This window comes from Monomorium pharaonis, chromosome 8 (genome assembly GCF_013373865.1).
Source record: "Monomorium pharaonis isolate MP-MQ-018 chromosome 8, ASM1337386v2, whole genome shotgun sequence".
Classification (NCBI taxonomy): domain Eukaryota; kingdom Metazoa; phylum Arthropoda; class Insecta; order Hymenoptera; family Formicidae; genus Monomorium; species Monomorium pharaonis.
The window spans coordinates 18,959,090-18,971,888 of NC_050474.1; the positions used below are offsets into that span (position 1 = coordinate 18,959,090).

General features: G+C 33.3%; 2 protein-coding genes and 1 long non-coding RNA gene across 5 annotated transcripts in view; 1 reads left to right on the forward strand and 2 right to left on the reverse strand.

Annotated features, from left to right (window-relative positions):
- LOC118644168 overlaps window positions 1-6,059 on the reverse strand; it is a 203,069-nt gene extending 197,010 nt beyond the window's left edge. The window contains exon 1 of the long non-coding RNA XR_004964305.1: window positions 5,745-6,059. This is a non-coding gene — a long non-coding RNA (uncharacterized LOC118644168). The remainder of the gene's footprint in view (window positions 1-5,744) is intronic.
- LOC105832290 lies at window positions 313-2,700 on the reverse strand. The gene is made up of 2 exons (XM_012673109.3): window positions 2,504-2,700; window positions 313-1,887 (listed from the first exon to the last, which is right to left on the reverse strand). The coding sequence occupies exon 2, from the start codon at window positions 1,877-1,879 to the stop codon at window positions 383-385; it is 1,497 nt and encodes a 498-aa protein (XP_012528563.2). The 5' UTR covers window positions 1,880-1,887; window positions 2,504-2,700; the 3' UTR covers window positions 313-382.
- Window positions 2,836-12,161, forward strand: LOC105832289 (solute carrier family 41 member 1). Of its 3 annotated transcripts, none has more exons than XM_012673108.3 (7): window positions 2,836-2,924; window positions 8,318-8,750; window positions 8,982-9,453; window positions 9,531-9,678; window positions 9,749-9,951; window positions 10,025-10,173; window positions 10,352-10,537. In XM_012673108.3, the coding sequence occupies exons 2-7, from the start codon at window positions 8,355-8,357 to the stop codon at window positions 10,535-10,537; spliced, it is 1,554 nt and encodes a 517-aa protein (XP_012528562.2). In that variant the 5' UTR covers window positions 2,836-2,924; window positions 8,318-8,354. The 3 variants fall into 3 exon arrangements, with proteins under 3 accessions (XP_012528562.2, XP_012528561.2, XP_028045785.2); XM_012673107.3 differs by lacking the exon at window positions 2,836-2,924 and adding an exon at window positions 6,191-6,366; XM_028189984.2 differs by lacking the exon at window positions 2,836-2,924 and having other exon boundaries at window positions 8,355-8,750; window positions 10,352-12,161.
- Window positions 12,162-12,799: the final 638 nt, after the last annotated feature.

Consider the following 12,799-nt stretch of genomic DNA (forward strand, 5'->3'; position numbering starts at 1 on the left):
CAACTTTGGTCATCAAATTACATAATAATATTTATAATTTTCACATACATACACTTGCATGTAGAAAATAAAAGCAACATTACAAATTAAAAGAGATATAAAAACAAATGTAAAACGTTCTACACTGAGAAAAAAATGTTAATTTGACAAAATTTTCCAATTAAATTAAATTTTGTCTATTCAAGTATTTATATATTTCAATCAATTATATAAATACTTGAATTAAAATTAAGTTAATAAATGCATAAGTTTTTAAACTGACAAAATTTTAATTTAAATGGAAAATTTTATCAAGTCAACAATATTCTTTTTTCAGTGTATAAAAGGTATTTGTGCAAAATTATATAGTAAATTTAATAAAAAGTATTTCTTTCAAATTCTTTTATGATTTTCCTCGAACGATAGCGAGATAATAATTTTTATAGATAAGTGGCGCCGTATCGTCACTGACAAAATTTCTATCGGGTTTGATCGAAGCGAATGGATTTCTCCGCGGCTCCAAAATCGTGTCTACATCGGCAATCGATTTTATCCTGACCATCTCCCGAGGAATTTCCTGCTTCGTGTAAGATGTCACGCAAACGGGAACTTTCGTTTTACAAAATTCACGTATCGTCTCTGGCCACGTGTCCCTGCCTTCAAAACCAGTCTCCCGATAAAGACCCGGGTTAAAGAGACACACGAGATGCGGTCCTGTGAACTGTTTGGAACGACAGAAATCGTGATAGAATTTTCCCGGATGGAACGAAACGTTTACACGTCGACCGAACGATTTGCAAGTCGAACATATCTTCACAGCAGTCAACAGGTCTAACGGCACCGGCGGCAGACTCAGTTCCGGGCCAACGAACATCAACTTGAGACGCTTTAAATTGGGAAGAAGGTGCAGAAAGAATTTCTCCCACACGTGCAGATTTATACACTCGTACTGGAACTCGGCGCCTATCACGTGAATCACGAGAGCGTCGATAGTTTTCCAATTCTGGCAAGAAATCTGCATGGCATACAGAGCCGTCAACGGAATAGACGCTACATGAGAGAGACCGCAGTACGTGTAGGAATCCATATCGCAATAATAAGTCGAGCGATCGTAAAGCTGCGCTATTAACCGATCAAAATTGCCGGGTAAACGAAGGGGTCCTTCCTGGAGGGTATCCGGAATCTCGGGCTCCGCGTAACCGTTCTTGTGCTGCATCGACAAAACCCTGCGAAACACCTGGAACTCTCGACACCACTCCCTATGCCCGCCGTCGTGATTCTCGCAGAACAAGCCGATTCCGCACGCCGAACAGCATCTCAGAGCCCTCGAGAAGCAGCGACAGTCGCAACAGACGCGAGGATAAAGTAGAATCTCCCTTTCCCAGAGCTGGAGAGGCCTGCCCAAGCGGCGGTGCACCAGCTCGATCAGTTTCAGCCGATAGACGCGATAATCGTCCGCGCTGAGTCCCGACAGCGGCGACAAGCCGATCGCGCAGATCTCGGTGAGAACTTTGCACAGGTCGCGATGCCTCGGCCGGTCCTGCTCCATGTGTTTGACGGTGCAGTAAGAAACCATGCCGCAAGATTCGCAGGTCACCCTCGAGCGTTCCATGCAGATTAGGCACAGGTTCGACACGAAGACAAAACGCGGCCAGAAGTTCAGCTCGACAGTATCCTCCTCGTCGCTTACGTCCGACGATCGACGCTGCTGCATCGGGTGCACGAGTGGCAATTTCAAACGCGAGTAAACGTCAATCACAGCTTCGGCAATCAAGGAGGGATCTTCTCTTCGTTCCGTCGCCTCTTTTCCGCCGGAGTCATTCGAATTTTTAGCTACGTTATTCTCGCCAACTTTCTGACTGACGATGAGTCTTTTCGGATTCCTTTTTCTGCGGCCCATTGTCAAGACTAAAACAAGTGAAATAAAATGAATGCGTCGAATACACAAATTTTTATTTAATAAATAGAACAAATGGAATTTGTTTCAACTCACTTGCGAGTAAATAATCGCATTGCGTTATATCGAAACTTCGAAACTTGCACATTAAATAAGATGTCCAATTGAAAATGGCTTATGTAATTAATTCTGTTTGTTCAAGGTCTATTGCAATTACGTAATCTACGGTGTGTTACGCGTACGAGTATTTTGGTGATTCAAACGCGAATACGATTGGTTACATAACTGCACAGAGCACGTGTAAACTATTATTTGAGAATATTACAAACGGGGATAATACATAACCGTTAATTAACAAACCGGGTATATCCACAAACGCTAATAATTAATCCGATCGCTACGGATTCTACTTGCGTTTAATGGCCTATTCTATACCTACAGAAAAGAGAAGACAATTATCTCCCAATTTAGCACGGCGTATTCAACTGTAGATTACACCATTATTGAAACGAGAATTCGCATTTGCAATTTTACATGCGTTACTAACATTACTACGTGCATAACGATATAAATATCAACGAAATTGTATAACTGACATAATTGTTAATAAATTTAAATACTACTTACCCTCACAAATTCTTCGCTCTTCAAAAACCACAACTGTTCAACACATAAAATACATGTAATGTACAAACGCAAAGAGCGCTGTGTTAATAACAGTATCACTGTATAACTGTGGAATTGTATTGATTTTGAAACTCCCTCGCAACTTAGGCAAGCGTTCTAACGGTTTGATTTTCCCCCGGCTAAAGACCAACCGTCTCGATCGCTCAAGGCGTTGCGAGGTATTATCAGGGCTACGAGTACGTCGATGGGCACTATGCCTAGTCGCCTAGACATAAGGTATTTCAAGCACCGCGTACTGGCAATAAGGTATTTGAAGACGAAAAGCCAAACACGAGAGACGTTTGACTCCTTCGAGACAAAGAGAGAGGAACGGGGCAATATATTTCGAGCAAACGACACGTCGACTGACAAATAATAAACGGTAAAGTACCTTTAACATCCCAATTTGTAAACATAATGCATTTAGTACATCTAACATATGTAAATACTTCTGTTTATGAATACGAATATATATATATATATATATATATATATATGCGCGCGCGCCCTACGTCTGCAAGTTATTATTAACGCTACAGGTGATTGTCACGAATGCAAATTTATCCTTCTGTCCTCGACATTCGCGACACGTGTCACGGAAAAAAGATATTCAAAATAAACATAATTATTAATTTAATAATTTAACAATAAAATTTTTGCGATAAAAAATGACTGCAATCAAAATAGTTAAGATAAATAGATTGATTATCTCTGTAATGTAAGTTTATGATTTTTTATTAGTTGATTTTCAGCCTTAATGTTACTACTTAATTATTATAAGTTTTATGAAATCTTGTTTGAGTATTGTTAAAAAGTGCAAAACACTCACCAAGTGCAATATGTTGTAAAATGTAATAAACATAAATGTTATAAACATAATTTTATATACTTTATACAAACACATTTTTTAAACACATTTTTTCTTAATGTGTTAAATTACTTTAAAATAATTAATATAATCTTCTTACAACTTATTATATATCAAGCGACGCCAACTACATAACAAATTGTGCCGTGTGACGTAAACTTTACTGCACAAAATATCGCGGCGCTACTAAGCTTTATCTGAAATTTAGCTATCAAATTCACTTTCATCGTTAAAATATCTCAGAAACTAAAATTATAATCAAAAATCTAATGGCAATTTTATTATATAATCTTGATACGAGCTTTCGATTGCGACCAATTAAAATCGGTACACTTAATCCTGAGATTTCGAGATCTCTTACTCGAAAAAACTCACTTACATTATCATTAGTAACATTTCCATTTTTCAAATAATTTTAAATAAATTGTTTGAATAAAAAAATACGAAATTTTAAGCCACATCCTAATCCTACCACCTGGTCATGACGATAGTATCACATCACTGTGTCAACATCGTCAAGATCAGATAGTGAGATTAATGCAAAATTTAAACTATCGTTTTTTTTTTTTCACATAAATTTTCACTTCTCGTTCCTCATGTAATAGACTATTTATATCTATTTATCAGGGTTGAGTAAGTTAATATATTTTTTTATCTAAATTAAATTAAAGTTAATGTATTATAAATTAATTTAGTTTAGTTAAAAGTTACATAAATAAAAACCTAACTTGGTTAAAGTTACGTTAAGATTAATTTAACTCAAGTTAAAATTAAAGTTAATTTTAAAAAGCTTTATTTATATTGAATTAAAAATCCATGTAATTTATTTAAGTCAGATTACCAACATACAATAATTACAGTATTAATCATCATATATATTTAATATTTTATTTATAATGTAAATTAAAATATTAATTATATGAAACAATTAAAAAATATTGTTTTCATGCAAAAAATGTATTTTTATTTTATAATTTTTTCTTTCGCCCAAATAAAATGTTTAATTTAGGAAAAAAGTTAATAAGTTAAAGTTTATACATTTCAAAAATAACTAATTATAGTTAAAAATTAAATCATTTAAAATTAACTAAATTAAATTAAAAGTTATTAACTTTTTAACTTTATTATTAACTTTCAACTTTTTAACTAATTATTGCTCAACCCTGCTATTTATCTTATTTTGTCTCCCTTTTTAAAATAAAGAAAACATACTTTTTATTACATTACAGATTATTATTGCAAATTCGGATTACACGCAAAAAAATAACAAAATAAGAAACTTTTGTCACAAACTTTATATTTTTTAAAAATACTTTTATTAAAATCTTTTGTTTAAATTTATTTTTTTATCACATTTGTTTTCAAGATTATTTTAAAATTAATGGAGAAATTCTCCAAAAAAATGTTTAAGACACATATGTTACATTTAAAAAATTTAACATCCGGCCTGGATAATTTATTTTCATTCAAAACCAAAAATTAAAAATATCATTTAATAGAACGTACCCAATTTACTTATTGAAATTGTTGAAATTTTTTATAAAAATTACTTCTATTTATTTTAAAAAATGTACAAGTGATTTAATATTTAAAACATTCTGTGTGTATATGTTGTGTATATACACATAACAAACAGATATATGTATAATAAAATTTATAATATTTCCCATATTTTATTATATCTATTAATATAAACAGCATTGTTTTACAGCATAAAATCGCGCATAATTTTTTAAAAACATTAAATTATTATTTATAACTTTCTCACTTAAGACCGGATCTCGCCTTCAGTTAACTTTGTTAGCGAGCTTTGAAAATTACCAATACAAAATTAAAATTAATATCGTATTTTATTTTCCTTGTCCACTTTCAAAGTTTTGCGGAATTGATAATGTTAAGCTAACCGGAAATAGTAAGACCATATGTTTCTTACACACCAGTCCCCGATTCACACTCGAAATGCTATTACGTCACTCTATACTTGTTTTAAGTTTAATCGACAATAAGGATGGAATGACGCCAATAACTCTTTGACTTGAACCGCGGCCAACATTTCAATTCAGACACGAAACCGCTGTAAAACTTCAAGCAGATTCAAATTTCAATGTCATGAATACGCAAAAATGACGTCATACAACACTTACAATCGGAGAGAGAGAGAGGCGACATCTTGGGCGGGAAGTATACGCGCCGTGAGTATCGACGCCATCGCAAATCATTCCTGTTTTCGTTCGTACAATCTTCCCACTGTGCATCCCCAAAAGCTCTCACGAGCGCCTGAACATTCGCCTCGATCGCATCGCGTTTGAAACATGATTTATTTGATAACTCTACCTCGCGCAGCTTGCTGTTGACGCGTCATGGTCGCTCGTTCACCTGCCTAGCCTACAGCCGGGCCAAGGAATCTTTTATCGGTCGCCATCCGTTCCAATTGCTCGCGCTGTTCCGTCCAACTGCACCCTCCGGTTCATCCCGACGTCCGCTTCACGATGAACACTCACGTTTCGGCAAACCGATGCGATTTCTACGCAGAAAGTCGCGAAAAAAACGTATTACGGAAGCAACCGCGACGCGAGACGACTCGGACTGCCGCGTCGTTCGAGAATCGCAAGCACCGGCCGTTCGATTGTTCGATAGTATCGAGAATCTCGTGCGACTCGACGCGGCGCGAGAGTTGCACTTGCGGTGCGGTTGCACGTGCACTCGTGCAGTTACTGGCAGTTACGTTTACGTGGTACACACGCATGACACACACTCCGCGTTCTTCGCGGTGTGGTGGTCGGTGGTGGTCGGTGGATCGGGATCATATGGGATCATATGGTGACGAGCTTGACGAAGGGATCCTTCGTGTCTTCTTCCTGAGGAACCCGTGATCATCCTGGGCATCGTACGCGGAAGCCGCGCTTATGATCGGCCGATGGACCAGCACGCGAGGGAAAGCTGTCGCGTATTCGAGGTACGTGGCACGCGCTTTGAGGTTATGGCGGCCGGGCTGTCACACGGGAGATCGCCGTACGTACGAAAAAAATTCACTCTGTCGAGTTGGAACATATAAATTCGCTTCTACGAATCATTCAGATAATGCGACAGGAATTTTCAGGCGAAATCGCGCGTGCGTTTAATTTACGTGTCGCGCAATTTTTTGGGGGTCTGCACTGATTATTGTTCACGGTACGAATAAACTTTTGGAACGGAAAACAAGAAGCTTTTTAAATACTGTTTAAAAGCTGTTTGGTTCTGCATGAAGTTTTCTTTAAAACCGTTTAAATATTAGAAATTGTGGGAACCTTTTTCCTGAGGAAACAATCGAATGTATTCTGTAAAATATTGCGATTATTGAACATTGATTTTCTGTTTTTATGAATTTCTTTATTGGCAAGTTATTTGTTGGTGACGTGTTCTCTTTGATATGTGGCTTATTGTTATCTGTTCTCTTCGTAATGTATGATAAGATATTTGCATTAAAAAAATAAAATTCATTGAAGAAAAATACTTTATGCAATTTCTGTTTATGTAAATGATTGTCGACTCGATGACATAAAATTTCGACTGAAACTATTTGAGCGTGAAGATAATACTGTGTATATATGCGAAACCTTGATGATGTTATGTGTAATAAGTACATCTTGCATAATAAATGATTACCAGCCTATATAAAATAAAATTACTAACTTTATGTTTTTCTACCAAATTTTTATAAATATTTTAATATTATTTTTTCTAAATTATTTTGTTATTTTTCATATATGATTTGGATAAAATAAAATTTTTTCTGAAACTATCCGAGTATGAAAATACTATGAACATATGCAAAATCTTGTTATGTATAATAAGTATCTCACATAATAAAAGATGTTTTGTATAAATAAAATTAATGATTTTATTTTACAATTTTTTAATATTATTTTTTTCAAATTATTCTGTTACTTTTATATAATTATTATTTAATTTAATGACATTGAGAAGTTATTAATCAAGATTCTTGAAGAACCAAGAGCAATTTTTGAATATTCTTCTAATAGATTAACTTAGTCTAATATTCATTATTTATTATTGTTTTCTTATCGATGGACAAAGTAACTTACAAAGTATATTTATAAAAATTGTACATTTAGTAATTTAGTAATTATAAAAATTTACAGTAATTTAGTTATTACTTATATAATAATTGTACTAAAAAGGTAATTTGACTTGTTACCGTGACTTTCTACATAAATTACATTATAAACGCAGGATTATTTCGGAGTCGTAGCAATAACATTAAATCGCCATACGTGGTGTGCAGAACTCGGTGGAGTAAAAAGAAAGATAAGAGAATCAGAGACTTGTGCGAAACCGGCATATCTAAATTAGATCCAATTCTAAAAACAAGCTAGAACAGACTCGACGAAACGTGTCTGTCGCTTACGTGGCTCTAGTTACGTCCCGAGTCGTCACCGACCTTAGATAAACAGAGTATCAGTGTCGTAATGAGAAACCTTTTTATAAATTCCATTTATTGATATGAGATAATGATTCCATCGCGCGAATCTGTCATTCCGCTTGCAATATTAATTATTCTTAACTCGCAAAATTTCAATAATCTTTCTATCAACTTTTATCTATAAATCTTAATTTGAAATTTTTATTAAATTTTTGTTAATATTAAGCCATAAAAATACACTATGAGAAGTGATACATATGTATCATAATATTTTCCTTATACATAAAATTAATCAAATGTCTTTTATTATCAATAAAGCTTTTTTATCAATTTTAAATTACTTCTAATTCTTCATATCTGTTGATAATATTCACAGAAATTAAATATCGAACGTGCGTGATTGATTTTGAACATAAATAATTGTTTTCAAAAAAATTGTCTGCAGACGTTCTAACTAGTCGTTCTGTTTTTCTTTTGCCCACAGTATTCACCGGTGATCCGCAAAAGAAAAACTAACGAGAATGAGCCATGCAAAAGTACGAGAAGATCGCTATAGGCACAGTAAGCTACGTCGCAGACCATTAGAGAAAAGCAGCTCAGCACCAAATAAAATGGTGGGATTGGGCAGCGATGAGCTATTCATTTCAAACATTGCCGGTATCAATAGTATGGAATTGGAAATCAACTCGTCCGAGGACGAAAGCGATGAAAACGAGAGGGATGATATACGGCGGCTGATACCGTCGGTGAACAGCGAGAGCGTTGTATTTAGCAGCGGGAAAAGGGACAATCAAAGGAACGAGGCGGAAAATGCGGATGATGAAAGCGTCTGGTCTATATCTGTCCAGATGTTCATACCCTTCCTACTTGCCGGCTTTGGCATGGTTGCTGCTAGTTTGCTATTGGACGTGGTACAGGTATCGAAAATGGATCCTCTTAGTATCATAATTTTATATGCATATTTTTTAGAAATTCTGAAATAAAAAATAAATAAAACAGCTGCTTGCTTCTCTGTGCTAAAAATTTTTTAATTTTATCTCTCAAGGGTTAATCTTGATATTACGAAACTATCTTTCTAGTGTGAATTTAGTATACTAATTTCAATTAAGGATAATAAATTTAATTTAATAAATAAAATTGAATTTTAGCATTGGCCGGTATATCAAATGGTGTCTGAGGTATACATACTAGTTCCTGCACTATTAGGTTTAAAGGGAAATCTAGAGATGACATTGGCCTCCAGATTGTCGACCCATGCTAATCTAGGTCAAATGGATACAAAAAAGCAGCAATGGACACTAATTGTTGGAAACTTAGCCTTAATCCAATGCCAGGCTATGGTGGTGGGTTTACTGGCATCTTTGGCGGCTGTAGCCCTTGGCTGGATTCCGGAAGCTCACTTTGATATTCACCATGGACTTCTGTTGTGCGCCAGTGCCTTGGTCACCGCTTCCGTAGCCAGTTTCCTGCTGGGCCTTGTGATGGTCGCAGTCATACTATTATCACGACGAATGAATATCAACCCTGACAATGTCGCTACCCCAATCGCGGCTTCTTTAGGAGACCTAACTACTTTAGCTCTTTTGTCTTGGATCGCTTCTTTATTATACAACGCAATAGGTATAAATGGTTAATCAGTTTGTCTTTTTGTGTTTATCGTATTCGAATATCAGCACAATGCAAATACTCTTTTTCAGGTTACGCTCCGTGGGTAGCCCCAACATTAATAGCATTTTGTATATTTGTAACTCCTGTTTGGGGTTACATAGCAGCTAAAAATCCATTTACTAAAGAAGTATTGGATTACGGCTGGGTGCCTGTGATATCCGCGATGTTAATTAGCAGGTAAGTATTTTTCGTTTGATAAGAATTTCACGAAATGAACGCGCGTATTAACAAATAACGTTGATTTCAGTCTCGGAGGACTGATATTGGATTACACCATATCGAGCTACAAAGGTATAGCAGTTTTTCAATTAGTAATTAATGGCGTCGGAGGAAACTTGGTTGCCGTTCAGGCCAGTAGAATATCAACATCCCTACATAAAGATTATCAGACGGGTATTCAAGGAACTCTTAACGTCTGCATTAGTCCATTCCACGCGTTTTTCGCCAAAGGTAAGTTTGTTATAAACGCTTATATATGAAATATTACTTTGTCGTGAATGTAACAAAAAAAAATTTGGTATAGGAGGACACGCGAGAACAGCCAGAGTATTGTTGATGATGGTAATACCAGGACATTTGATCTTTAGTTATACCATTAGTTACCTTCAGGCAGGACATACCTCGTTTACGCCTATATTTATTATGATATATTTGATCGCTGCAATGTTGCAGGTACAGTATATAATTTTTTCTAATCTTTTATATCTTTTATAATCATGTTAATTAATATTATTAACATGATATGAACTGTTTCTTTTAACGGCTAAAATTTAAAGAAAATATTAATAGATTATATAGATTAAATTTGCTCGTTAAAGCAATAAAAATAAAATGTTCGTTAAATTTTTAGGTAATCCTATTGTTATATATTGCGCAATTAATGGTAGTTTGGATGTGGACGAGGGGTATGGACCCAGACAGTTCCGCGATACCATATTTAACAGCGGCGGGCGATCTTATAGGAACTGCGCTTCTCGGAATTGCCTTCCATATTCTTTATGCCATAGGCGACGGCGACTCTGATGTAGGAGACTGAGCGGTAAAGTTTATACAAATCTAAATCCTTTATAATATTACAGATCACAAGATTTTTAAAAGACTATGATGAGAAATCTGATTTAATTTACAATGCGCGACACCGATTGTGATTCAAGATTATTAGTGATTATCACTTTCGTCGCAGTAAGTTTTTCTTTTCAAACAAAGCTCCATTCGACATCTCTTTGTAAAAAGGGTATGTTAAGAGTACAAATTAAATTAAGCATATATTTGTTAACTTCATGCAAAAAAAGAAAAGATCAGTATTTACCAATATTAATTTTGTTTGAATTGAGTATATAAATATAATTTATGTCATGTGTAATTACGTAAATATGTAATTACAAAGATGGAAATTAAATTAATTTTAATGGCGATTATGCCAATAAATATGGGCCAGTAACTAAGTACATACAAATGTTTCACGCTATACTTTGAATAAGAATATATCACGTGAGGTATTTTTTTAAGCTTCGTCATATCAGTCGTAAAATGCCTATACATAAATTTAGTTTAACTGTATAAAATACACAATGAATATATGTTATATATGTCACAATGTTGATCAATTAAATAATAAATAAAAATTGTAATATTTTTTATATAATTACCTCAAAAAACTTCAGATGAAACAATTCTGAATTATAGTGTTAAAGCAGAAAAAGAGCATTCTTTCTTTCTCTTTCTCTCTCTCCGAGTATTTTTTATTTATTTATGATAATTTGAAAAATTATATATATGACAAAATCTATACATATAACAGTTTTGTTTTTATATAGTTTTGTCTAAAACATCTGAAGTTATAATTAAAAATAAATCTCTGTATATACTTATATACAATTATATACAATTACATTATTTTATTTTGAATAAATTAAAATAATTGTCTAAATCTGTCTTTCTTACCAAGACAGTTAAATAACAAATTAGGCGAGAGTTTGAAGACGCTTATTTTTAGTCTTAATGTCTTACGAAATTATCTTGGAAAGAAAAATACATTTGTATAAATATGAATAATACTTTATATCAAGAAGATTTATGAAAAAAGGAGTAGGTAATACAGTATTAGAAATATAAATATACACAATAATTGACAGGGCATATTTATAATGAAAACAGCCATATATAAATGTAATATAGATAATTACATAATATATACAATATATACATATATAGCTGTATATACATTACACGGAAAGTGAAATATCACGTTGAAATATTGAGTTTTTTCATTATAATATTACATTAAATATCTTTACTTTTAAATTAAATAATAGATAAAAAATCGTTTACTTTGCTTTGCAATTATATCAATGTAATATATAAGATACTTCTATGAAAAATAATGTTATGCCGGTATATCCAGGTATATTATATTGAAATTAGTCCCTTGAAAAGTAACTGCGAAATAGCTAAAATGCTGAGTGCTTTGTTAGTACTTTTCAGTGCCTAAACCTAAAATAAGGAATGATGTTTGAAAGTCCGTCAAAATGACGTTGTATGAAAAATTTACTTACATATGTACATATATATATGTACAATATACAAATAATACAAATTTTAGCGCAACGATTTGTTATGTTTATACAAGAAAATAAAGTCTCGATGAATATGTATACATACATATATAACTCACATTTTATTATCATTAATCTAAGATATATGTGAAAAAGGATAATTTAATGTCTGAAGTATTATTATTATTCCTAATCATCAAAGTAAGTGCCGAGTGTCCCATTATATTTATAAGAAACGGCCAAAGTGAAAATGTCGAAGGTTTATTTCAAAGACAGTTTATGTTTGCGATCAGACTTTATTGCACTATAACTTAAGAAGGTTCTCCAGCAGAAAGATGGAAAAGATATAACTTTTCATACATCTTTTCAATATGGGAATTTTTTAAGTACTACCATTTTTTTAATAATAATAGTAATAATAATAAACAATATGAATTGACACGTGATTTTATTAACAAGTGGCATGTTTATTAGTGTAACACTTAAACTTTAAAACTTTCTCCACTTAAAAAATATTTTAGAAAATCTTTTAAAAAGAGAAAAAAGTTATATGAATTAAATACTTAAAAATATTTCAGAACGCCTAGATTATTTTATTAATCATAAACCTGTTCTTAAAATTTAATCAAGTTTTTATTATATGGAAAGACTGGAGATCCTTCTTAATTATTAAAACTAGCTTCAAACTCAATTGCTTAAACAAAACTGGCCTAAGTGCCAAAATTTGCTTTTCTATTTCAATT